Genomic DNA, 25,701 nt, shown 5'->3' on the forward strand with positions numbered 1-25,701 from the left:
ATTCCCTTTCACTGGCAAACCCTAGTAAATTTCAGGTCTGAAAAATGGCTTCTTTAATTTCTTAAGAAAAGATATCCAGATAAAAGTCCACCAAGCCCTGTTTGGAGGGTGATTGCCAAGATCTGAATATGATAGGGTCACAGTTCCTGATTGGAGGCTCTGTCAGTCTTTGAGGGGTCAATAGAAATTGTTCCTTCTAATGACCCCCATGAAAGTATACTGTGAAAAGTTGGTGGGGAGACATATGGAATTACTGAATATGCTGTTGTGAGTCTAAGCACACCCAGGTAGGGTCATTGGTGTTTAATAGACAGAGAAATGGAACTGAACATCACGTTTTCTCTCTATCAGGCATGGGGGCCTGGCTTCAGCCAGTTGTGCCCCCAAAAGATGTGAGTAATGGAGATTCCCTACCAAGGTGTTCTTTTTTCACTCTCTAGGCCCAAATTAATAATTCTGTTAGCATGACCTGAATGAACAGAATGGGTTGATTTCTGAGGCAAAAAGGGAATAATTTGAAAGGGGTGGCAAAGGGCACTGGTATTAGGTTACATGGGCAGAGTGCTGTAGTGGACCACAGAGTTATAGTCGGGTGGTGGACTGTGGCATTCGAGAGTAGGATCCAGTGGCAGGAGGGAAGTCTCTTTCATCTGGTCTTCCTCTTCAACTTCAAGGGCTGAATGATATGTGACAAGCTCCATCTCACTCTCCATCTGACGGGACTCCTTGTTCTTGATGACAGTACTCAGGCTGGTCAAAGAGAAAAAGAAACATGCTTAACCTAGAACTGCTAATTTTGGAGATAAGAGGGCGTATTTTGGACAGAGAGATGCCAGATGTTGGTAGACATGTAGGAAGACTGAGACTTCTTTTGAAAAGATTGACTTTGTCCCTTTGGGGAAGCCAAAGGTCAGTGCAGGTTGACATAAATTATGGTGACCCTGTGCTAGGCAAATGGGGAAACTCAAGAAATAAAAACTGTGGTCCCTTCTGGCAGGCAGTTTTTAATCTGACTGGGGAAAGCCATTAAAAATATCTACAATGTGGCATGTGTTCACTGTTAACGCTGCCTCAAGGCCCAGGAAACTCTACAGAGCTGTGTAACTTTGGAAGAGTGATGACATGGGCTTCAATTTCTTCACCTGTAAGATGAATATGAGGAAAGAGAGTGGATTAGAGGACCTTTAAGCTCTTTCTGGTTCTAATATTTTCTTCGATTATTTTTGGCCTATAAAAATGGCAACTACATAGGACTTGCGGCCAAGATGGAGGCTTAGACTGACTGACACGCTAGGTCTCCCTCTACAACTAGAAAGGAATACATCTACCTCAGAACAAAAGATAACCAGAAATTCCAGAAAATAAAACTACATGGAAGCCCAACATACGAAGTTATAAACCAGCAGTGCTCGCCTGGAAGGGTAGGAGGGGCAAAATCGGAACTGGAATGGAAAGGTCGGGCGGTGCTGTTTGCAGTAGCAGTGGGGAGAGCGGCAGGGGGATCAATCCTGGCTACAGTCGAGCCCCGGCAGCTCGCAACCCCAACGCAGGGAAAGGCAGACCCCCCCCCCAATGCATTGGACGGTGAGGCCCAGAGGGCAGGAGGATGGATCCGGGTCTCCCAGCGGAGAATAACGGCAGGAATCCATCTTGGACCCCTGCCCCCACACAAAGTGCCACAACATGGTGAAAAAGGTCGGGATTGCCGCCGGTCGCCACGTAGTGATGAGTACATGGGGCTCCACCCCTCACAGCCCGCCCAGGAAGCGAAGCAAAACACAAACTGTCAAAATGAAGCAGACAACGATTGAAATCCCAGTGATGCAGCTCACCAGGCAGCAGATGAAGAACCTGACAGACAAACAAATAAACCGTTCAGAGGCTCAGTTCAGAGCTATAGTTATAAGGTGGCTTACAGAATTAACAAAAGATTTGGAACAGGACAGGGAAGGAAAGAAAGCCACTCATACTGAAACAAACGAAAACACATATGAGACAAGTGGTGAGGAAATAAAATCCAGAGATCAAATCAACAAACCGGAACATAGAGAAGGAACAAACAGTCAACCAGTGCAGAAAGAGGAAACAGACAGTAAGGAAAGTGAGGAGAGGCTCAGAAACCTCTGGGACAGCTGTAAAAGATCGAATATATGAATTATAGGATTGCTAGAGGGTGAAGAAGAAGAACTAGAAATTGAAAAATTATGTGAAAAAATAACTTCCCTAACTTGGGGAAGGAAATAAACTTACAGGTCTAGGAAGCACAGAGATTTCCAAATAAACTGGACCCAGGGAGAACCACACCAAGGCACATTATCATCAAAATGTCAAAAATTAAAGGTAACGAGAGAACCTTAAAAGCAGCAAGAGAGAAGAGAATTATGTACAAAGGGGTCCCAATTAGACTATCAGCTGCTTTCTCAAGGGACACCCTGCAGGCAAGAAGGGACTGGCAAGAAATATTCAAAGTAATGAAAAGCAAAAACCTACAACCACGAATACTCTATCCAGCGAAACTGTCATTCAGAATAGAAGGGCAGAGAAAATGTTTCCAGGACAAAACAAAACTGAAGGATTTCATCAGATCCAAACCACTGTTATATGAGATGCTAAAGGGAATGGTTTAGAAGAAGGAGGATCAAAACTATGAAATCTAAAATGAAAACTGCATCACAAGAACCAACAACAGAAGCTAGGGAATTGAAACTAAGGCAAACTAAATAGGCAACGAGAGTGGAAAAGGAACTATAGGTATGGGGAGCATGTTGGGGGGAGGTCAGCAGGGAGGGGGAAGGGGGAGACGGAGGGAGATGGTACATGAATTAAGAAGCATAGTAGGAGGAAATGGAATAGACAGGAAGATGTCGAGAAGAACTATATGCACAACCAATGGACATGGACTAAAAGGGGGGGACAACTGGAGGGAGGGGGGCCACCGGGTGGAGGGGAGCAGAGGGAAGGGAAATTGGGACAACTGTAACAGTATAATCAATAAAGCATATTTTAAAACAATGGCAACTACATATAGTTTAACTTAAAGCTTTGAGGTATCATGCTTTCTGTTATAGAAAGAAATATTGTGTAATCCTAGGCCAGTTTCTTCTCTTCACTATTCATTCTCTTCATATTTGAAAGGAGGAATGAAAGCTCTCCAAAGAGGTAAAAGACCTGCACTAAAAAAAAAAAAAAAAAAAAAAAAAAAAAGATACTAAAGAAAGAAATTGAAGAAGATGCAAATAAATGGAAACATATACTGTGCTCCTCTATAGGAATAACTAACATCATTAAAATGTCCATAGTACCCAAAGCAATCTATACAGATTCAACTCAATTTCTGTCAAAATTGACAGATGTATTTCAAAGAACTGGAACAAAGAATTCAAAAATATATACTTAACTTCTACTGACCTCAAATAACTTCAGCAATTTCAAGAAAGAGGAACCAAGTTGTAGGTATCACCTACATAATATCAAACTATACTACAAGAACATAGCAATCAAAGCAGCCTGGTACTGGCATAAAAACAGACATAGATCCATGCAACAGAAAAGAGAGCCCAGAAATAAGTCCACGCCTATATCATAAGTGAATATTTGACAAATAAAGCAAAAATATATAATAGGGTAAAACAGTTTACTCCATAAAGAGCATTTGAAAAGTTAGGCAGATACATGCAAAAAATGAAACTAGACCACCTTCCTATGGTATATGCAAGAATAAACTCAAAATCAATTTAAGACTAAAATATAAGACTCAAAACCATAAAACTCCTAGAAGAAAATGTAGGCAAGTAAACTCTCTGACATTTCCCTTAGCAATATTTTCTCTGGTGGGGGTGTAGGGGCTGCGGTGGAAGGGAAATATAAAAAAATGGGAAAACATCAAAATCAGATATTTTTGCACAGCAAAAGAAACTATCAACAAAACAAAAATGCAACCTATAGGATGTGATTCGCCTATGATACATCTGATACGAGGTTAATAGCCAAACTTTATAAAGACCTCAGACAACTTAAAACCAAAACACAAGCAAGCCAATTAAAAAATGGGCAAGAGACCTGAATAGACACTTTTCCAAGGAAGACATACAGATGGCCAATAGACGTATGAAAAGATGCTCAGCATCATCTATTGTGATGGCTGGCAGTTGTCACGCTCTACCACAGCTGCTGGGTCACATCATAAGTGTGCAGCAATAGAGGCCAGTTTTGAGAGTCAGGCTTAAGGCATACAGGTATACAACTGGAGCAGCTAGCTACACGCGAGCCCTTGGTGCCAGCCAGTGACAGGAGACAAGAACTGATCAAAGCAATCAAATAACTGCAGAGTCCCTGGCTATGCACATCCCCTCCTGCCACTGCATGGTCTCCCCGAGGCACACATCAATTTAGATTGATGGACAGCATAAGGTCAGTGGCATGCTGGTGCAAAGCTGGGGAGGAGCGTATCCCCAAGCGTGTACACATTAGTGGGTACACCTACAGGTTTATAGATGTACAGGCAGAGATCTTACAATCACGCAGTGTTAGAGGCCTAGGATGACTGCTAAGGGGATCCTTTCTCTGGTGAGGCGTAGAAGCTGGGGTGAAAGGACCTGAGAGGTATTCTGGCAACTGCTATCCTGCAAATATGAATACGTATATGGGGTACAAACCACTGAAATCCACAAGGGGTCCACAGCAACTCTGTTGGCCATTGATTTCTTCAGTGGTTAAAGCTACTGAGACTGGGAACCATAGCCACTCCCACTGCATCGCCGATATTGATAGCCTATTTTTCTTCCTTATTCCTAGCCATCTCTACATCCCAGCTTTGTGAAGAGTCTCTGGATGGGGTAAAAGTGAAGCTCGCTCTTTGTATTAGGCCACGAAATGCTGGGGAGTTGGGTAATTTTCCCTTTCTCAGCGAGGGGAACTTTTGCTAGGTGAGAAGTTCTGTCTTGGCACTGAGCAATACTGGCTTCGGAGATGGGATGACGCAGGTAAAATGAAGCTGATTTGCTTCCCTTTTTGTAAGGTTATTCTCCAGTTTTGTGTTGTTGTTTCATTGGGTTGCTGACTTTTTTTCAGTGGACTCCGTATTTCTCCAGAGCTGTTCTTGTGGACAGTTGTCTAATAGTTGGTCTTTGTAGGGAGACAGAGGGTGGGTTTTCCTACATCATCATAGGTGACATCCTGTAGATGCAGATTTTAAAAAATGCCTCCCAGAAAGCAGAATGTAAATTTGTGATGTCAGTGACCTTGTTGGTTCTAGAGCGAAACCGGTTTGAAGCAGTTTTACTGACTTGGTGAACCGTCTGGAGAACTGACTGGGCAACCTTGATAAAATGAAATTGGATCCTCTCCGAGATTTTCATGTAGCCCTCCTGAAGAAAAATCTCCAGGTGGAAAAGGCATCCCTTTCCTCCTCATCAGTAAATGATATGGCTATAACTGATAGGCTCAGCCAGTGTTTGAACAATAACAGGCGATGTTGAATAAACTACTGGACAAGGCCTCATGGATCAGAGCTCAGTTCTCAGTTTCTCCAGACAGGCTGGAAAATTCCACCCCTTGTAGCTTTGGACTTGCTCTCCATTCTTAAGAGATAAGTACAATTTAAGGGACTGTGTGCTTGATCTCCTAACACTCCAGCTGGGATGACTCTGTCTATTTTCTGAAACACACTGTGACTTATAGCTGCCATTCAATGTTTATAGTGTTAGGAGCAAAATGCCAACCAACCAAGTGCCAACTAAGCTAGACTTGAATGAACCAGGTGATGTATAAAATATGGAAAACTTTGAGAGCTAGAGCTTTTAAAAAAATATTTATGTGGTAAGGAATGGAGCTGCAGTACACCTAGGTTCATCCCAATATGCCACTGGGATCATACACATTTTCCAGCCGATGACTGTATGATGGGATTGGGAACTGGTACATAAATGCTGCTCACCCTTGGTGGGCCCACGGTAAGCCTCAGCTCCTCTGAGAATCTTCTACTAATGCCGCGACCAGCTTCTATTTTGTGTAGATTAGTAAAAGGTACCCTCTCTTGACAGAATCCTCCCTCTGATCCTTAATTGAATGGTAAATTAACCATTTACCATTTACCTGGAGGATGTCCCGTCCTCCAGGCATACAGAGCTGTTTTGGGGCATAGGGATTGTCACGTAGAACATGAGCTGGGTTCGATCCCCGTTTGCTCCCTGAGCTGAGCTCCTGTGTCTTACACAAACTACACAACTGTAAATGGAGACCCCGCTTGATGCCATAACCCTATGTTGATTTCTCTGTTCTCTGCACAATTACCAGACTTAATCCACACCACTTATTTATGCCCCCTTGACTGAAGTCCCTAGACTTGCTCACAATCATGCATGTCTTATATTTGCTAGTAGATTGTCAAGTTATTTTGAGTGGTCTTATTTTATACCACCTCAGTGCCTAAAGATAATGCTGAACACAAAGGTGTTTAACATGTTCATTGTTCACTTGAGGTGAGTGAAATTGTGCTTAGTTTTATCCTCAGTTGTCTGTAGGCCCTCTCCATTTACCATTCAACATCCTCTGTTGGCAGGAACACTTTTTTTAACGCCTCTCATTTCCATGTGGCAGACATGCTATAAGAGGCATGCTCCTCCCCAATCTCTTAAAACCCCTCCTCACTGTGAGAGGGAAAGTTAGTTATCAGATTGTCGAGGAGAAGTAACTGCCATGCTTTTCTGAAGTCCTTCCTCTCCTTAGGACTTTCTTGGTTGCCAAAAGTATGTCCTTCCTGATGGGGAACCCTTAAATTTTAGGGTAAATCTAATGCAGGAGAGTGTTAACAAGTCCATCTGGTTGAACCTGTAAGCCAATTCTCTAATCTAGCTCATAGCAACAAGAAAGCTGGAATGAAGTCCTGAAATGTGCCCTATCATTTGTGTTTTAGTTTGTTCAGAACTCCGGGAAAAGAGGAGCATCATTTATTGACACCCCCCCTTTAAAACAATTACTGATTCTATCCTTGTTAATAGTTTTTTAAACCCTTATCTCAAAGAAGCAGAAGCTACTAGATCTCACCTGGCGTCCATGGTGATATTATTGCTTATGGTCTCTTGTACAGGATCCAGGGTCATGAATGTGGGAGTTCCACCAGTGTTATTGAGAGGTATGTAGTCTTTGCCATCCTGCATGTGAAAACAGACATGTCCATCATTCCCAAGGTACAAATATGCTAATTTGTATTTGTGACAGGCTTTCCTGCCTACGTCTGGCTATAAGAACAGCGGCTGGCCTTCATTGGACAGTTGAGAAGTTTGCTCTACAACCTAAGAGCCACATCTTTTGTTCCATGTAATCTGATTAATAAGGTTGTATTTAAAAACTTGTGGATTCAGCATTTTTAATAAAACATGTTTTATAAAGAATTTTTCCTTCTTCCCTCTTAATTTCCCCTATCCTTTCGCCTCTTACATAAACAATCTTACAAGGGATGAAGGAAGTGAGCAGTGGCAGAAAGTCCTTTCTGAAGAGACAATGAAGGGATTCAAGATGGCAGCATCTAAGTGGAAATTCCACTCACCTTTTCCAAAGACCAAATCTGAATTACAACTAATTACAGAACAAGCAACCTGTATAAACAACAAAAGACTAGCTGAGCAGAAGTCTTATAACTAAGGATATATAGAAGAAGCTACCTTGAGACTGGTAGGAAGGGCAGAGATGCAAAAAAGAATGGTGCTGTAACCACTTGTGGTAGTTGATAAGCTAGAGGGATATCTCAGCTGCAAAACTTCCCCCTGATGAGTGAACAGTCTCAACTCCATGTCAGGCTCCCCAACCTACAGCACCAGTGCTGGGAAGAGGAGTCCACATAGCATCCCACTGTGAAAACCAGCAGATTCTGACCGCTAGGATGACATAGAAAGTTGTGAGAAAGCCAGGTGTCCTTGTATAGAGCCAGCACACAAAATCTCAGCTCAGAGCAAACTGGGATAATACAGGGAGAGACTGGATTGTGTAGCTTTGGGGAGAGGACTGGAGGAACAGCCACCAAAGTCCCTGTGCTGAGTACCTTTCCCATACTGCCCAAAGACACCATCTTTCCTGGGTCAAGCACTCCTCTCTATATGGCATCAGCCTGAGTATTCACTAGCCCCTGGGTATGCACAGAGCAAAGAAAAACAACCTATTGAATGGGAAACAATATTTGCCAACTATACATGCAATAAGGTGTTAATACAAAAAATAGGCATGCTCTGCCCGAGGAAGATGGCTCCTGCAGTATGGGGAATGATTCAGCACAGGGATCCAGGTGGCTGTTCCTTCAGTTGTCTCCCCAGAGCCACCAGCCCCAGACTCTCCCCAACCATCTCTAGACCACTCTGCCCTCCCAGGGTAGGTGGCTGCAAATGAAATTTTATGTGTTGGTCATTTAAGAGGCTCTCTGAGTCTCCAGCTGTCTCTCCCTGGCAGACAGAAACCCTGCTGCTTTTCACTGCTGGATGTTATCTGGGTTCTTTTCTGGCTCTGGTGCTGCGGGCTATGGTGCCCAGCTTGGGGTTTAGACCCATCACTTCTCAGGGGAACCCCCCATCTACTGAAATATCCCTCTGGACCTTCAGCTGCCACCCATGGGAGCCTAGCCAGTTCTCTCATGCCTCCTCTGCACTCCCTACCAGTCATGCTGTGCTGAAGTGGTTTCATCTGTCTGTTCTCGGTTATAAGACTTCTCTCCAGCTACTGTTCAGTTGGTTAGTCAGGATCCTTTCTCTACAATTTAGTTGTAATTTCAGATCAGTCCTGGGAGATTAGTGTAGCTTCCACGTACCCTTCCGCCATCTTGGATCTCTCAGTAAGTATTTTAATGAAGAAATGATATTGTCTCTAATCGCACGTACTTTCTTCAGGAGTCTATTATTCTCCCTGTTTTATTTCACTTCTCCTATAACGTTGTAATTATCTCCCTTGAACTCCCATACACTAGATGACTAGCTCCCTGAGGACTGAATATGAGCATAGTCCAACATTGTGGTGCTCACAGCTCCAAGAACCGTGACTTAGCAGACAACATTAAGATGACACTGAAATGATAGAATAAAAGAAGCAATGGATACCTGCTGAACATTGGCCTGAAGGAGATCTCCAAGACGCCCAACAAGGTCAGAGAAGTTAGGTCTCAGGGTGTACTCACTGTGCCAGCAGTCAAGCATAGTCTGGTAGCTGAAGGTTGGAAAAAAAAATACCAAGAAACTTTTTATTCTCTTGTTCCCATTGCTTCTCTAACTTTTCCTATGGAGGACTCCTGAGATCATAGCCTCACAATGACCTCCAAGCCATATTCTCTGAAAAGCCTGCCGGCTCCCTATCTCTCCAGGACCCTTATGCCACCTTCATTCCCATTCGTTTCATGTCTCTATGCATAAATGCATGCACAGAATCAGCCCTAATTAGTCCACTTGTAAACCAAGTATTTAGAAAGCCTTAACTTAAAAAAAAGCATTTAGGTTTGTTGCCAAACTCCCTTGACAGTGATGTGAGTGGGGAGGCTGCTGCCCTTGTCATGAAGCCAACTGGCTTCAAATATTCTTAGACGTTGGGCTCCCCTCGTGATCTAGCTTATAGAATTGGAGTTTGATCTTCAAATATCTTTACACATCTTTGGAAAATGGTGTAAGATGCCATCATTTTTAACACTGGGATCCCAGCCTGTACTTTCCAATGACTTTGGCGAATGAGCCATCAACTAAGTAGTACATGTGGTTTCATGCTAAACTTGATTTTATTAAAAAGAAATGATAGTCATTAACTTATCTATAAATTTCTGTGAAAAAATAGATCTTCAAATCTGCTTTTAGCACCTGTAGTACTCATGTAAATTCATTTACTTTTAGTTCTTATTACATTTGTTTGAGTGACATTGGTTAATAAGATTATAAGATTCAAGCGTACAATTCTATGACACACGATCTGTGTACTACATGGTGTGCCCACCTCTCTAAGTCAAATCATCTTCTGTCACCAGATATTTTACCCCCTTTACCAGTTACAAACACCCACCCTCACTTCCCTCTGGTAACCACTATGCTGTTGTCTGTGTCTATGTGTTTTTGTTTGTTTGTTCATTCATCGCTTTCAGCCTTATATTCCACATATGAGTGAAATAATGTTTGTTGTTCTTGTTTGGTGGTATTCTGTACTTATTTCCCTCTGTTTCCTCTTTTTGTAAAGCTATATTTCAGTTTTGGGTGTGTGTGTGTGCGTGTTGTATGTTTACCATTAGGTGTGTGTATGTGTTGTGTGTTTACCATTACATGTGTGTGTTGTGTGTGTTGTATGTTTACCATTAGGTGTATGTGTTGTGTGTGTTTACCATTACGTGTGTGTTGTATGTTTACCATTAGGGGTGTGTGTGTGTGTGTTATGTGTGTTTACCATTAGGTTTATGAAAAAGAAAGTTTCATATATAGAGTAGCCCTTTTTCTTTGAATCAATCTGATCTTCATCCTCCTTTGCAAACTCAGACATCTACTGCCTTCCCTTTTATGTTTTTGTTGTCACAAATTATCATTACTTATGCTGTGACTTTTGGATGATCTCACTACTAGGGTTGTGACCTTCAGTTCTTTGTTTCAGGTAGGATAACGCCCTTGAGTATTTCCTGCAATGGAGGTCTTCCGGTTGTAAATTCCCTCAGCTGCTGCATGTCTGGGAAACTTTATTTCTCCTTCATATATAAAGAGTAACTTCACTATATGTATACAGATACACACACACAGACACACACACATACACATATTATTTTTGGCTTATAATTTCTCTCTTTCAATAGTTTGGATATTTGGTTCCACTCTCTTCTAGCTCTTAGAGTTTCTGCTGAGAAGTCCTATGATAACCTAATGAGCTTTCCTTTGTAGATCACTGTCTTCTGTTCCATGGCTGTTCTTGAGAATTTTATCTTTGTCATTAATTTTTGACAGTTTTAATGCAATGTGTTTTGGAGAAGGCCTCTTTGGATTGTGGTAACTAGGTGTTCTGTTTGCTTTTTGGATTTGAGGATCTGGCTCTGTCCATAGGTCTGGGAAGTCCTCATCAACTATTTGTTTGAACAGGTTCTCTGTTCCCTTCCACCTCTCTTCTTCTTCTGGTATGCCCATTATTCTTATATTGCTCTTTCTGATGGCATCAGATAGTTCTTATAGAGTTCTTTAATATTTTCTTATGTTCCAGTCTCTCTTTTCTTCTTTCTGCATCATTTCTAGATTTCTGTCTTCGATATCACTAATTCTTTCCTCCATCTGGTCAGCTCTGCTTCGTATGCTCACTAGTACATTCTCTATCTCTTTTATTGAGGTTTTCATGTCCAGAATTTTTATGTTTTTTTTTTAAGTTTCAATATTTTTGTAAAAGTACTCATTTTGTTCATTGATTTTGTTTCTGAGTTCATTAAACTGCCTATCCAGTTTTCCTTGCATCTCATTTAGTTTTTTTTCAGAACTGCAATCTTAAATTCTCTGTCATTTTTTTCACATATTTTCATGTCTTTAAGGTTATTTTCTGGAGATTTTATTTCTGAGCTGCCTCAAACCTTGATTTTTCTTGGTGTTTGATGGATTCCTTCTCTTTCTAAGCATCTATGTATGACTGGCCTCGCTATTAGATTGATAAGAAGTCTTTCTATTGCTTTCCAAGAGGTGGTGCTGAGTCACAAAATTTTAGCTCTCTTGCACTGCTCTGGCTTTTCAGATCTCTGCTCAGTGGTGGAAAATGGCTTGTGTTCCCTGGGAAGATGGGCTTGCCTCATGTGTTCAGGTCACCTCAGTCTCAGGAGGCCAGCCCCAATGGGGAAGGCGGTGGGCGATGGCTTTTTAAATCTGTGAAATCCCAGGGCTATGTCCTGCGGCCAGATGCTGCTGGCAGCGCAGCTTTGATGGGTCGGGGTGGGGAGAGCTGGGGTAAGTTGGCTGCTTCCTTGGTTGCTTTGCTTTCTCAGTAATGGTGGCAAGTAGACCTCTGTGGCCTCCCCTCTGTGTCTCCACCCAACCCTGGGATTAGTCACAAGTGTGCCCGTTGCTCAGGGAAAAAGTGTTTCTGTATTACCAGCTCTTAGGTTTGCAGATGGTGTTCTTTGCACACTGACACTCACCGCTACACCTTCTTCCGGGGCCCGCTGCTAGCTCTGGGAGGGCTCAGCTGCCGCTTGTACTGCACAGCCCTGCAGGGTTGCCCACTGACTCTCTTTTCTTCTCTAAGCTGAAGGCAGTGCCAGTCTCACCTGATGGCTCTCCTGTCTGGGCTAAGCCTCACAGCTCTTGTCCCTTCCCACCTCCCTTGTTCACCCCCACTTGCGCACCTTCTGATATTCAATGCACAGATCTCTCAGATGTGTTTGTGCACTGAGAAAACCATCTTTTGCTGAATTATAGCAGTTCAAATGGTTGAAACTTTATGGGGAGATAATAAGGGGATCTCTCCCGCTGCCATTCCTCTGACATCACTCTCTAGATTCATTTATTGATTTATTAAAAGATGCAAAAAAATTGGCTCCAATTTGGTATATGCGATGAGAAACCTAAAATTTTGTGTGACTTGCAGTACTGCAGTATTAGCTTTATTGTGAGCACCTGGACTAAACCTGCACTATCTTCAAGGTGTGCCTGTATATTTGAGAAAAGCAAAAGAAGTATGTTGGCATTGAATGAGATTTCATATATTATTTTATATAATCTGTGATGTTTACTTTGACCTTCTCATCCAAAGTAATTTAGTCTGACGACCCTTAGCCTGAAAAGGAACTTACATTTCAGGAGTAGAATATTCAGGAGCTCTCATTCGTGTTCCCTCCTTAAGCTGACAGCAGAATTCTTCATCTATTTGCACTCCAGGGTATGGTGAGGCACCTGAGACATTAAGAAAAAGCACATAAGATTCATTACTAGGTATATCTGGTGATCACACCATAAAGTATATAATTATAGACTTACTATGTTATTCAGAACATATCATGACTACAGTGTTTATTTTTATTGCTTCTGTCATCAGTTAGTTGATGATAAGAGCAAAGATTTATTTATGAGCTTTGTATCCTGTTCCATTGATCTATGTGTCTGTTTTTGTTTCAATATTATACAGTTTTGAGTATTATAGTTTTGTAGTATAGTTTCAGGTCAGGCAGCATGATACCTCCAACTTTAATCTTCTCTTAAGACCAAGGTTTCTAAGTTTAACACCTATGTAGTTTATTGTGTTAGATGTTTCAATAAATGGCGTGAAAATTGTTGTTTTTGGTAACTTAGGACACCATCTTGCACCTGGTAGCTGGTCACAGATTTCCCTTGAAATGAAACCACAAATCCCTTCAAACTCAGTATTTTTCTGTTTCAAAATTCTTTCTCTACTTTAAGGAATTTCTTACCAGTTTAGGGTTTTGGCTCATTCACCACTCCAGGCTTCACAAGAATTGGCAGAGATGTATTATTGAACCTTCTAGGATGCTATTGTGAAGGAGCAAGTCCTTCAACCCTTATATACTGGCCCCTGTTCCCTCCCCTCCACCTGGTTCCAACCTCAGGACCTATGTGAACACTCAATCTTGTGAGCCTTCTCCCACTCTCCTCTTGAGTCAAGTATGAGTTTTACAATAAAATTCCATCCATTATGGATCATACCACTTAAATAAACAGAAGCACATATAGTTAGCACAATGAACATTCAAATTGGAATCTGCACACACACACACACACACACAGTAAGAAAAAAGGGTGTTTCTTTCATGAAACAGTCAAGTGTTTGGCTTTCGTCTGTTTTTATTCAGGCAATAGATACAATTTTAGCCACTCATCTTGGGTTGTTACCAGCTGAATTCAAAAATCTATGGTTCAGGAGACTGGAATTTCAACTCTGGAGAATACACCAACATATATACAACACTTTATAGAGTTCAGATAGTACTTTAACATAAAAACCTTGTGATATAGAAATCATTAACCCCGTTTTTGAGATGAGGATGTTGAAACCCAGATTGGAGTAATGGCCTGCTGAAATGCTACAGTTAATGAGAAGTGATAGTGAGATTCAAGCTCAGGTCTGGCTTGAATGTCATATGTCATCTTTCTCCATGTATACAATTCTTTGGCAGTGTATCTCTGTTTCATCACCATCCGAAGTTCTTACCCTGTCCTATAAGGCACCACATGAAATGGCTTTGTGCTACCCATCTGTCCCCATCATCTACACTGTGCACTTTGCAGTGCCTTCCAGCTACAATGGCCATCTCACTGTTCTTCTGAGCACATCAAACACGCTTTACCCTCTGGGCCTTCAGACTCTCTGCTCCCTATGCCTGGAATGGTCTCATCCCAGATGGCCAATTGGCCAGTGACCTCTCTTTCTTCTAACTGCTGCTCAAATGTCACCCTATCTGAGAAACCTCCTTTGCCACTCCCTGGAATAGTATTCCCCGCTCACACTCCCTCCTCCTAGTTCAATATTATATTGATTACTGAATTAATATGTCCTTCCTGGTAAAATACAAGGTCCTTTAAAAGTAGGCATTTTTGTCAGTTTTAATCACTGATAGGTAAGAGCTAAGAGCTCAAAGATTAGTGTCCAGCATATAGTAGGCATTTAATATGTATTTGCTGTTGAATTTGACATATAAGGAAAAAAATATGTGCATCTGGTTTGGGAGTTGCTTCCCTGTGCTCTAGCCTCACAAAGAGTGCCCTTTCTCAGGCTTGCCCCCGGGCGCGCAGCTTGTTGGAACCTCCTGCCTTTGTCCACATCAGTAAGACTGAAATACCACAGCCAAAGAATTGTGCTTTGGACTACAAAGAGCCATTGCTCTTCTCTTCAGAATTAACATCACAAAGCATAGCCACAAAGCCAGAGTTCAAGCTTGAAACTGATAGGGCATTGATAGGAGGATCCAAATGTTGGAAGGCTTTATCTGGTTAAAGGTGATGCGATCCACTCCAGAAACAAAAGAACCATTTCCACAGTTCCACGGAATGGGAATGATGTATCCAGAAGGAACTTTGTACAACATTTAATGTGGCTCCCTTGCTTTGCAGGGCCTAGAGAAGGGTATGACCACATGGGGCACCAATAGCTAATTAGAATTGTATCCTGGACTTGTAATCACAGGTTATTCTGTCTGCAGAGGACCTTGGAGCCCATCTAGCTCCGAAACTCAATTTCATATATTGCGGATTGAGGCCCAATAAAGGGATGCAAACTAGTGGAACAAGAAATTGGGAGCTGATACCTTCAGGATTATTCTTGTAAATTGCCCCGATCTGTAGAATGTAATTGGATACTTAGTGCTCCGTTTTCATCTTAATGGGATGCTAAGATGTACATGCATATGTGGTGTCTTTTATATGAGCATCTTGATTATGAATTTAAATTGGAGCACAGCCTCTGCCTGAAATCAGATAGCATTTTTTAACACAACTTCTGTCACTGAATTACTGACCCACTGAGACCTGAGAGTTAAGGTTCATTAAAAAGTGTGAAGGATTTTAAAGAGTCCTGAGTTTGGGTCCTCATTGTTGGGTTTCCCAGATCCTGAACAGTTTCTGGAAGAGCACGTGCACAGATTGGGCAACCTCCTTTACAGAAAAGCACATTAAAAGGAGGATGAGCTAAAGGCAGAAGGATAAACTACATGATTTTGGATAAAGAGTTTAAATTCTGGGATGGTGCAAGAACTCCAACTACCTACCTGCCTCCATTTCTCAATGACTTCAGTGTTTATTCCAAGGAAAGTCTTCTTTATAGGAGAGGACATTGACTCTAATATCATATTTAGGGTTTGAGTCCCGGTTGTGCCTATTAGTTTTTGTGTGGCTTCATATGCACCGGTACTTCGCTGAGGCTCAGCTTTCTCGTCTATTCATTTTGGATAATAATGTCTATTTCAGCTAACAGGGAGTTGCAACCATTACATGGGATAATAATATCTTTACTTGGTTCATAACCTTGCAATGTACAGAGCATTTCTATCTATTTCTTATGTACTTTCTACAAATGCTAAACTTCTTAAAGAAAAATTGCTGTTATTCTATGGGTTCTTATTCAATAGTGAGGTGTGATTTGATAACATTCTATTTCTCTAGTAGCTAGGCCTTCAGCTACCTCAAGGGTCTGCTCATAGAAATAGCTGTGAAAGCTTATGAATTCCAGCTACAAGAAAAATAACCAAGAAAAACAAAAGATGTGATCAATGGATATCAAGGGTTATGAAATTCAGATCCTGCTTGAAATTAATTTCGAAAATGAGAGAAAAGGGAAAGGAAGAAAAAGAGGGGAATAAGAGGGGGGGCAGCAGGAGCAATGGCATATTGAAATAGTTTATTGAGGCAAGAGAATTTGTGATCCACGTGACACATGTCTATCGAAAAAGGTGAAAAGAGGGAATGTTCACGTTCGTCTCTCTGAAAGTGTTGTTTGTTCAGACACCTTGCTGCCCAGAGCACACTGGGTAGCGTGGTGTTAGTGCTTCTAAATCCTGGGAAGCACTGGAGAAAGGAGTGCTAGCAGCTGCCTTATCTCCTTCCCAGGAAGCCTCTCCTCAAAAGGCTGTATGGGTAAGATGGGCTGCGGACAGACATTCCTTTCTGAGCGAAGACCCAGTAGAGAGAAGCCTATTCTGACATTCAAGCTGTCTGATATATCAGTATTTCTTATTGACACTGTTGTAATCTACTGCTTTATCATTTGATTGCACACGTGACTTGGATAAAAACCGAACGGCGTCACCTCCCCTTTGCTCAAACATCTCTTTCCGCCTCTTAAACACCTTTCATCTCAAGAGACTAGACAGAGAGTCCAGACATTCTAGATGGGGGCCAAAGCAGCCTCGGTGGACAAAGGCAAGGATCTTCCAATCACGTTAGATCTCAGTGAACCATCAACCTTTGAATCCTCCTCTATGTTCAGTGTCACAGATGCTTAATAAAATATTGTGAGTGAGGTATACCTGGCTCCCAAACAGGCATGCCTGGCTGATTTTAATAACACCCCTTCAGCACCACTCACAGGCCTTTGATTCAGGGTCATGGAAGGAGGAGAATCTGATGTGAGATGCAGACCTAGTACATGTCAAAGCATTGTTTTCTTTTTAAAAAGCCTTTTACTGCGCCATCTCTAGGCTGCCTGGTATGTGTATAAAGTTTTTCTTCCAGGTACCAGGGATGTGGAACTGGCAGTCTAGAAGACTGGTTTCAAGCTTTCCTGTGCCACTTTCTTCAGGACCCCATAGGACTTAGAAACACGGACACTGCGCTATGGCTTGGGTAAGATTGGCAGTATGCGTGGTGGTTAAAAATGGGGCTTGGGAGTCAGACGGCCTGAGTTCAAATCCTGACCCTTTTAAAAGTCTTTAAAGAGTTACTTAATCTCTCTGTGTCAACAAAGCCCTGTCTGATGTATTGTACCTCCTTCCCTCTGTCACCTTACCTCCAACTACTCCTATGCTCACTCATCCACGCCAGCCACAGTGGTCTCCTGTCTGATCCTCAAACTCACGGGGCACACTCCATTTGCTATTTCCCTTGCCTGGGATTCTCTTCTCCCAGATAGCTGTCTGGCTCATTTCTTCACTCTTCAGGCCTTTACTAAAGCATTTCACTTTCTATGAGGCTGTCTTTAACCACCCAATTTAAAAAGTGACCCACATTCTGTTCCATACCGATACTCCCTAAATCTCTTCTAAATTTTTCTCCATACGACCTAACATCATCTACAATTCTCCTTGTCTTGACTAGAGTGCCAGCTCCATGGTGCCAGGGATTATTATCTCTTTACCGCTGTATCTCCAGCACTTAGAATGCCTGGCATATAACAGGCTCTCCATAAATAGTTCTTGAATAAATTCGATCAATCAGTAGATGAATGAGACCATTTTTGTTGGTTCTCTGTCACCAGAGTTTTCTGCCTGACTCCACTGCATCCACAATCTGAGGTCGTTTAAGTCCTGACATTGTAGCCAATGTTGACTGGGAATGATGAGGGGGTGGCAATAACAAGATACACTTACCCAGAGAGAATATTTCCCACAGCAAGACGCCGAATGACCACACATCACTCTGGGTAGTATAAACCTTGTCGAAAATGGCTTCAGGTGCCATCCACTTAAGTGGGAGTCTTGCCTAGAAAACCACAATGGGAGAGAGCCGTAAACTAACGTCCCCAGCACCAACAGATGCCAAGAGCCTGGGCCCGGGACATTATTCCAGTGAACCTTGAACTTACATCTCCTTTCCAAACGTAGTCAGGGTCTTTGTAGATGTCTCTGGCCAGACCGAAGTCACAGATCTTCACAATGTTATTATCGGCTAGAAGGATGTTCCGAGCAGCCAAGTCCCGATGAATGCACTGAAGAAAGAGGACAAAGGTGGCTCAGAGGGTGGCCAGGCCCTAGGTGCAGGCTTACAGGTTCTCCGCCAGGAGAAAGGATATGGAGTGTGGTACTGAGTGTGCTACTCAGTGTGGAGGGGAGAGGAATGAAAATTTAGAACAGGGAAGTATCTCAGAAGTGTTCGGCCCGAGACACGTGTTTACGCAAACGTTTACCGAGAGACTGATGAGGCGATCTGTTCTGAAACATGACCTAGTGGGCAGAATCTCCATTACAATGGAATGGTCCCTCCTACTCGGCTAGCACTAATATGTTTTGTCCTTTGGACACTGGGATATTACCTTGGAGTGTAAATGTACTCTATCTACCGCATTCCACGGCTAGTACCCTGGGTCACACAGACCCTTTTTGTCCCTCCTTTGGACCATTGTAATAGTTTCCCAATTGTTATCTCTGCCTACAGCCTAGCCCCCAGAACTACTAACTGGTCCACTTTGGTCCCCAAAGTCCCATTCCTTAAGCACAGACCAGAGCATGTTCCTAATGAAAACATTTTAATTTTGTGACAGTTAGAAACCATCAAAACTCAAATTTCTTTGTATGATGTTCAAAGCCTTTTATAATCAATGTCAAGCTCTCTGTTCAGCTATATTATATTCCTCATCCACACACCTTCATGCACCCTACGTCAGTCTTTGGAAACTCTCTTTGTTTTCAAGTCTTCATAATATTGCTTAAATACGTCTGCTGAGAAGACCACAGATTCTTTAGACTTCCTTCCATATAGTCACAAAGTGCTTATTTCAGACTTCTCTCATAGGACCTAGATTGTTTTCTTATACAGCAGTCCCTTGCTATATCACGGTTCACTTATAGTGGCCTCACTGTATCACGGGATTTGTAAAAATATTATATTTAATTCTTTATTGTGGATTTTTTGCTCTATCGCGGGATTTTGAGGTACTCTCTACGTATGTTGTTAAAGTGACGTAGGTTTAAGAGTGTAGAATAAATATAAAGTTCCTATTTCGTGGGGGGTGGGGTCTAGAATGTAATACCCACAATAAGTGAGGGAATACTGGATTTAGAATCTGTCTACATCAGTGGATTCTTAAGAAAGAGAATTTGTATCTTTCATGTTTGTACCTCTAACAGTTAGCATAGAGGACGTAGGATGCAATCAACAGATATTTTTTGAAAAAGCTTATTTTGATATGTAATAACCTGCACTGCTGGCTTTAAATACTCTAGCCATCTCCTATTATTAGGGTCTGAAAAATAAGCCCCACACAATGGCAGGTAGGTAGAGGGAAATGAACGAGTGTGCATTTCTCAAAGGACAATTCAAAAAAGAAAAGACAAAGTATAAGAGTGGACTATTAAAAAAGCTACTATGGATACTGGTATTATGGACATCTACTTCTCCTACCCCCCCAAACAGTATAAATGAACAAAAAGGGAGAATGAATACTCACTTTTCTGGAAGCCAGGAACTCCATGCCCTTGGCCACTTGGAAGCTATAGCAGATGAGGTCCTCCAAGGTGAGGGTGTGCTTATAGAGGTTCTTTGAATCTAGAGAAACAAAAAGAAGGATGGAGAAAAAGGCTGGTAGTTGAAAACTTGCCCACAATTCTGTAGTGGCAGCAACAGGGAAGAGCTACAGAGGAAGAAACACCTGCTTTCCATAAAAACTTGCAAAATGGAGGCAAAGGCTTTTGACAATAGGAACTTGGCAGACCTTACTCTACCATGACCTCCAGTGTATTTTTTTAAATGTTTTATTGATTATGCTGTTAGAGTTGTCCCAATTTCTTTTCCCACTGCTCCCCTCCACCCAGTGACCCTCTCCCTCCAGTTGCCCCCCCCCATTTAGTCCATGTCCATTGGTTGTGCATATAGTTCTTCTCAACCTCTTCCTGTCTATTCCATTCCCTCCTACTATGCTTCTTAATTCCTGTACCATCTCCCTCCCTTTCCCCCTTCCCCCTCCCCACATAATGTTCCCCACACCTATAATTCTTTTTCCACCCTTGTTGCCTACTTAGTTTGCCTTTGTTTCAATTCCCTAGCTTCTATTGTTGGTTGTTGTGAATTTTCCTTTTAATGTTCATAGTTTTGATCCTTCTTCTTCTAAACCAGTCCCTTTAACATCTCATATAACAGTGATTTGGATCTGATGAACTTCTTCAGTTTTCCTGGAAGCACTTCCTCTGCCCTTCTATTCTGAATGACAGTTTCACTGGATAGAGTAATCATGGCTGTAGGTTTTTGATTGTCATTACTTTGAATATTTCTTGCCAGTCCCTTCTTGCCTGTAAAGTCTCTTTTCAGAAATCCGCTGACAGTCTAATTAGGACCGCTTTGTAAGTAATTCTTTTCTTCTCTCTTGCTGCTTTTAAGATTCTCTCTTTATCTTTAATTTTTGACATTTTGATTATAATGTGTCTTGGAGTGGTTCTCTCTGGGTCCAGTTTTCCTGGAACTCTCTGTGCTTCCTGGACATGTAAGTCTATTTCCTTCCCCAAGTTTGGGAAGTTCTGCTTCATTATTTTTTCACATAATTTTTCCATTTCTAGTTCTTCTTCTTCACCTTCTGGCAACCCTATGATTCAGATGTTGGCCTGCTTATAGCTGTCTGATAAGTTTCTGAGCCTCTCCTCATTGTCCTCACTTTCACTTTTCGTTTCCTCTTTCTGCACTGGTTGACTGTTTGTTCCTTCCCTATGTTCCGATTTGTTGATTTGATCCCTGGTTTTCCTTTCCTCACCACTTGTCTCATATGTGTTTTCGTTCATTTCAGCAGGGCTAGCCTTCAGTCCCTCCCTGTCGTGTTCAATATCTTCTGTTAATTCTGTAAGCTGCCTTATGACTATAGCTCTGAACTGAGCCTCAGAAAGTTTTTCTATTTGTTCATTGGTTAATTCCTTTATCTGCTTTTCGGTTAGCTTCATGACTAGTATTTCAATTATTCCTGTCATTCTGACCGTTTTTGTTTATCTTTCCTTTTTGGGCGGGGCTGTCACAGCTCCTACGCTATCTGGTGCAGCGCCCTGAGCACTCGTCACAACCTGACGACCCTTCTCATCACGCTGTGGCACTTTGTGTGGGGGTGGGGGTCCAAGATGGATTCCTGCCATTCATTCTCCGCTGAGAGACTGAGAGCTGCCTCCTCTGTCCCCACACCCTCTGGGCCTCGCAGTCCGAGGCAGTGGGGGTCTGCCTTCCCCAGCATTAGAATCGCGAGCTGACGGGTCTTGACGGCTGCCGGGACTGCTCCCCTGGCATTTCTCGCAGTCCCGCCGCTATCCCCGCTGCTACCGTGGACAGCACAGCCCGACCTTTCCGTCCCGGCTCCGCCCCTCCTACCCGTCCAGACGAGCACCACTGGTTTATAACTTCATACGCTGGACTTCCATGCAGTTTTATTTTCTGGAATTTCTGGTTATTTTTGCTTTTGAGGATGTCGTATTCCTTCTTAGTTGTGGAGGGAGATGGAGTGTGTCAGTCTAAGCCTCCATCTTGGCCAGAAGTCCACCTCCAGTGTATTTCTAAGTGATGGCCATAGATTCTTGTGAATCAACAGAGTATACCAGGATGTCTAAAGGGATTCAATAGTTCATACCTTGACTACTCCCCAGACCCCAGAATTGAACACATTATTTTCCAGATTTTCCTGCCAGTTCTGGACATAAGAGAGAATCTGTAAAATGTCTATCGTATGCCAAAGGTTGGGAATTTTCAGGAAATTCCCATGATTCATAGTGACAGTAGCCCTGAACTTTTGTTATTACAATGTATGGTCACTACATAGCACACTCTTTCCTAGATCACTTCCCCTAATATCTGTCAATAGGTGCAAAGTTCAGAAATTTCTGTGTCCTTCCTAATGCTCTACCAGTAACATATTAGGATTACAAAGGCCATTACCAAGATTCTAGTCCAAGTTTCCACTGTCATTTTACAAGTAGAAAAAATGAAGCCTAGAGAAGAGGTATGACTTGTCCAAGGTCACAAACTATGTCAGTGAGAGCCAATAATAAAACCCCAATCTTCTCATTCTCAGACCAGCTGATGTCCCATCATGCATCAAAGCCAGAGAGACATCATACATAGTTTATTTGTGACCAAAAGGACAACAGAGGAACAGAGGCAGAAAGATCAGGGGCACCAGTGCATGTCAGTGTCAGGCAGAAAGCTCATACAGAATAATACAAACACAACGCAAAGTCAATGCTCGAACCTGTCAGTCAAAACCAGGGGTGGGCCCTGGCTAGTGTGGCTTAGTGGATTGAGTGTCAGCCTGGGAACCAAAGGGTTGCCGGTTCGATTCCTGGTCAGGGTGCATGCCAGGGTTTCAGGCCTCGTCCCCAAATGAGGGCATGCAAGTGGCAACTGATCGATGTATCTCTCACACATTGATATTTCTCTCCCTCTTTTTCTCCCTTCCTTCCCCTCTCGCTAAAAAAATAAAATAAAATATAAAAAATAATAAGACTTTAAAAACACCAGGGTGGGAGGTAACATGGAAAGAAGTAGGCAGACTGCATTCAACTCTTCCTTCTCCTATTTAGCGGAGCCAGATCCATATAGAGGTGGTACACATTGGTACAGCTATTATAGTTGCTTATCCTTGAAATATTCCCATACTGCTTGGCAACTAGTTACTCTGACAAGCTCTGCAAGTGCCCTCTCCACTACACTTAGCCCATCCCCACCCAGGCTTTACCATGATTCACAAACCCCAAGACCCTGGTCCAGGGCTACAGCAGGCATTTATTCTGATTGGTTGCTATCTGTGCCAGTATTTGTTCAATATTTCAATACTTGTAAAATATTTTCACATTCATAGCCATTTCTGAATACCTTACATACCTGTTAAATATTGTGACTATCAGGCGGGATCTGTGAAGTCTATTTTACATTATCCCTGCACTGAGTGTCAGTTTCCTTCTCCGTCCAGTGGAGATAAGCATCCCTATTCATTTCACAGGAAAGTGCTTTGCAAACTGTAAAGGTCTAGACCAATGTGGGAGGTTGTCATTGGCAACTCCTTCTGTTTGCTAACGGAAGTGCAACTGAGCTTAGAAGCAAGTGTCCTCCGAGATGCATGGCAACAGTTACAGAGGAAGAGGCATGGTTTTCGGGATGACATCCCTCAACCCTGGTGTAACCCTGCTGGGCAGTGGCCTCACTCCCCCAGTGCAACCCCTATCCTCAAACCTCCAGTAGCCTTCAGTGTTGGCCAGATGACAACCCCACATACCTACTCGGTGGCTCATTGTGCCCCCCAGAAGGTGGCGGTTACTTTCTTCCTCCTCATCAGAGTCACTATAGCTCTTGTCCTCAATGAATCCAGAGCTGGCGGAACTTCCTGTGCTAGCCACGCTCTCCAGACGCTGCTTCACCAGCTGGGAGGACTTGTAGTCAGAATCATGAAAAGTCTTCACCTTTCTATCCACACTGAGCGGGACCTGAGAGTTTAAATAGATCTTCAGAGCTGGAAGAGACTTAAGCATTATCGATCCATCCTACCTCATGTTTCTGTTGGGGAGACTGAGGCCTAGAGAGGTGTAAGGGAACTGCTCAAGACAGGCTGGAAGGAAGCTGAGAGTGCTGACTCTTAGTCTGGGGATCTGTTCGCTACGCCCTGATGTCAGTAAACTCACTTCTGGTGAGAGGAAACGTCCCAGATCTGACTGTCGAAGGGGTTTCCTTGCCCCATGAGTCCGCAGGCCTTCACAGGGCCAGGATAACTGGTGACATGTGGTACTCCAAAGGGTGTCCGAGCTCTGTGCTTAGAATTGAGCCTTTGTCATAAAACGAAGACGTCCTCTCTTTTTAACTACCATTACTCCCTTTCTTTGCTAAGATTAGAGTAGAGGAAGAACTTGGGGGTTGAGTTACCAAATGGCTAGCTAGGTTTAGAAAACCAAGTCAGATCACACCCTGGGTTCTGGAGCCTCTTTTCTGAATTCATTTAAGAAATCAGGTATTTTTCTAAAAAAAGCAGTGACTGACACAGTGCTTCGCAGTACTTTGAAAAACAGAGGCATCTACCTTTCCCCAGAGAGATAAGGGCAGTGGCATCGTGTCCATCTACAGAGAGCAGGAAAGTGAGAAGAGGGGGAATATTGAGATGTCAGTGACATATGCTCTGGGCTGGAAGTTATCCAGATGAAAGGGCCTTAGAATCATACACTTGAAACCTACACAATCTTATTAATCAATGTCACGCCGATAAATGTGATTTTTGAAATTTTCTTTTTCCCACAGCCTCAGGTCACAAAGCTCAAGTTGATGGCCGTGGAAGAATAAAGGCATGATGGGAACTGGGCTAGCTAACTACTGTGGATCTCATATTGTAAACTGAGGGAGACACTAACCAACGACATCATTTCAGCCCATGCCAGGAGCATGCTGAGTTTTCTGTCTAAGAAAAACTTTAGAGGTTATTGAGTTCAAGGCTGTATTGGATGTAGAAATGCATATGCTACCTTCCCTGATCAGTAGTTTTTTGGCCTCTGCTTTCATGCCCCCCCTCTTTTATCATGTGAACATCTGCAGGAAGTATTCAAAAATGAAGACAGAGTGTGCAGTTCAGTTGGGGAAACCTACCTTGGAAGCAATAAAATCGCCTCTTTTCCCTCTCAGAAAGTCAGCCAGATTCCCATATCTGCAGAATTCTACAATGACCATCAAAGGACCTGCCAAAAATAATGTCCACAATCATCTTTCCAGCAATGATGAGAAGGCTAGCCAACTCCTGGGCTAGCCTTGTCCTGGTAACGTGTTGACCAGAGATCTCCTAAAACCTCACAGGATTTCTCTAGCTATGAACCAGTTGACTGACTACTTGGCTGAATACAGTGGTGATTATCCCAGGAACAGCTAGCTGGCTGGCTGAGAGTTGGGTGAGGGAAGACTTGGCAGAAGGGGGAAGGTAAGGCCAATAAACCACAATGCACCTTTACTGTGATGTTCCCTGGGCTGGCTAACATGAAGGATCCAGGAATGAGGACGACAGGGCCCCTAGCCACATGCAGAGAACAGTCACAATGACGAGGGCAAAGCAGTACCCAACTAGCTGAAGATGTCATCTATTTACTAACTAACTGGGGCTCCTGTCTCCACCCTCCACACTGTTGCACTATCCCCCCGCTACTATCCTGCTGAAATGCATCTCTCTGTTTTCATCGTGTTACTCCATGGCTTAAGGCTCTCCACAGGTTTCCCATAGCTTACCTTTTCTCTGTGCTGGTGGGCACCACTAATCATATGTGGCCTGAAGGCCTCTTTTATTTATTTGTGTAGTTTTCCCGCACCATGCTCCCAGTACACCCTCCGAGCTCCTTACCTAGCGCCTCACATAAGATCA

At 42.8% G+C, this 25,701-nt stretch overlaps 1 protein-coding gene across 1 annotated transcript in view; it reads right to left on the reverse strand.

Annotated features, from left to right (window-relative positions):
- Positions 1–265: 265 nt before the first annotated feature.
- The window catches only part of LOC149990424 (vascular endothelial growth factor receptor kdr-like), a 147,608-nt gene continuing 122,172 nt past the window's right edge, over positions 266–25,701 (reverse strand). The window contains exons 21-29 of the mRNA XM_090264466.1: positions 24,942–25,030; positions 23,590–23,797; positions 19,801–19,898; positions 18,220–18,342; positions 18,005–18,116; positions 12,764–12,863; positions 9,081–9,186; positions 7,045–7,151; positions 266–750 (exon numbers count right to left, since the gene is read on the reverse strand). Of these exons, the coding sequence (XP_090120592.1) occupies positions 549–750; positions 7,045–7,151; positions 9,081–9,186; positions 12,764–12,863; positions 18,005–18,116; positions 18,220–18,342; positions 19,801–19,898; positions 23,590–23,797; positions 24,942–25,030 (1,145 nt within the window). The 3' untranslated portion in view covers positions 266–548. The remainder of the gene's footprint in view (positions 751–7,044; positions 7,152–9,080; positions 9,187–12,763; positions 12,864–18,004; positions 18,117–18,219; positions 18,343–19,800; positions 19,899–23,589; positions 23,798–24,941; positions 25,031–25,701) is intronic.

Source organism: Furipterus horrens, unplaced genomic scaffold, assembly GCF_987537825.1.
Source record: "Furipterus horrens unplaced genomic scaffold, mFurHor1.1.pri manual_scaffold_17, whole genome shotgun sequence".
In the NCBI taxonomy this organism is placed as follows: Eukaryota; Metazoa; Chordata; class Mammalia; order Chiroptera; family Furipteridae; genus Furipterus; species Furipterus horrens.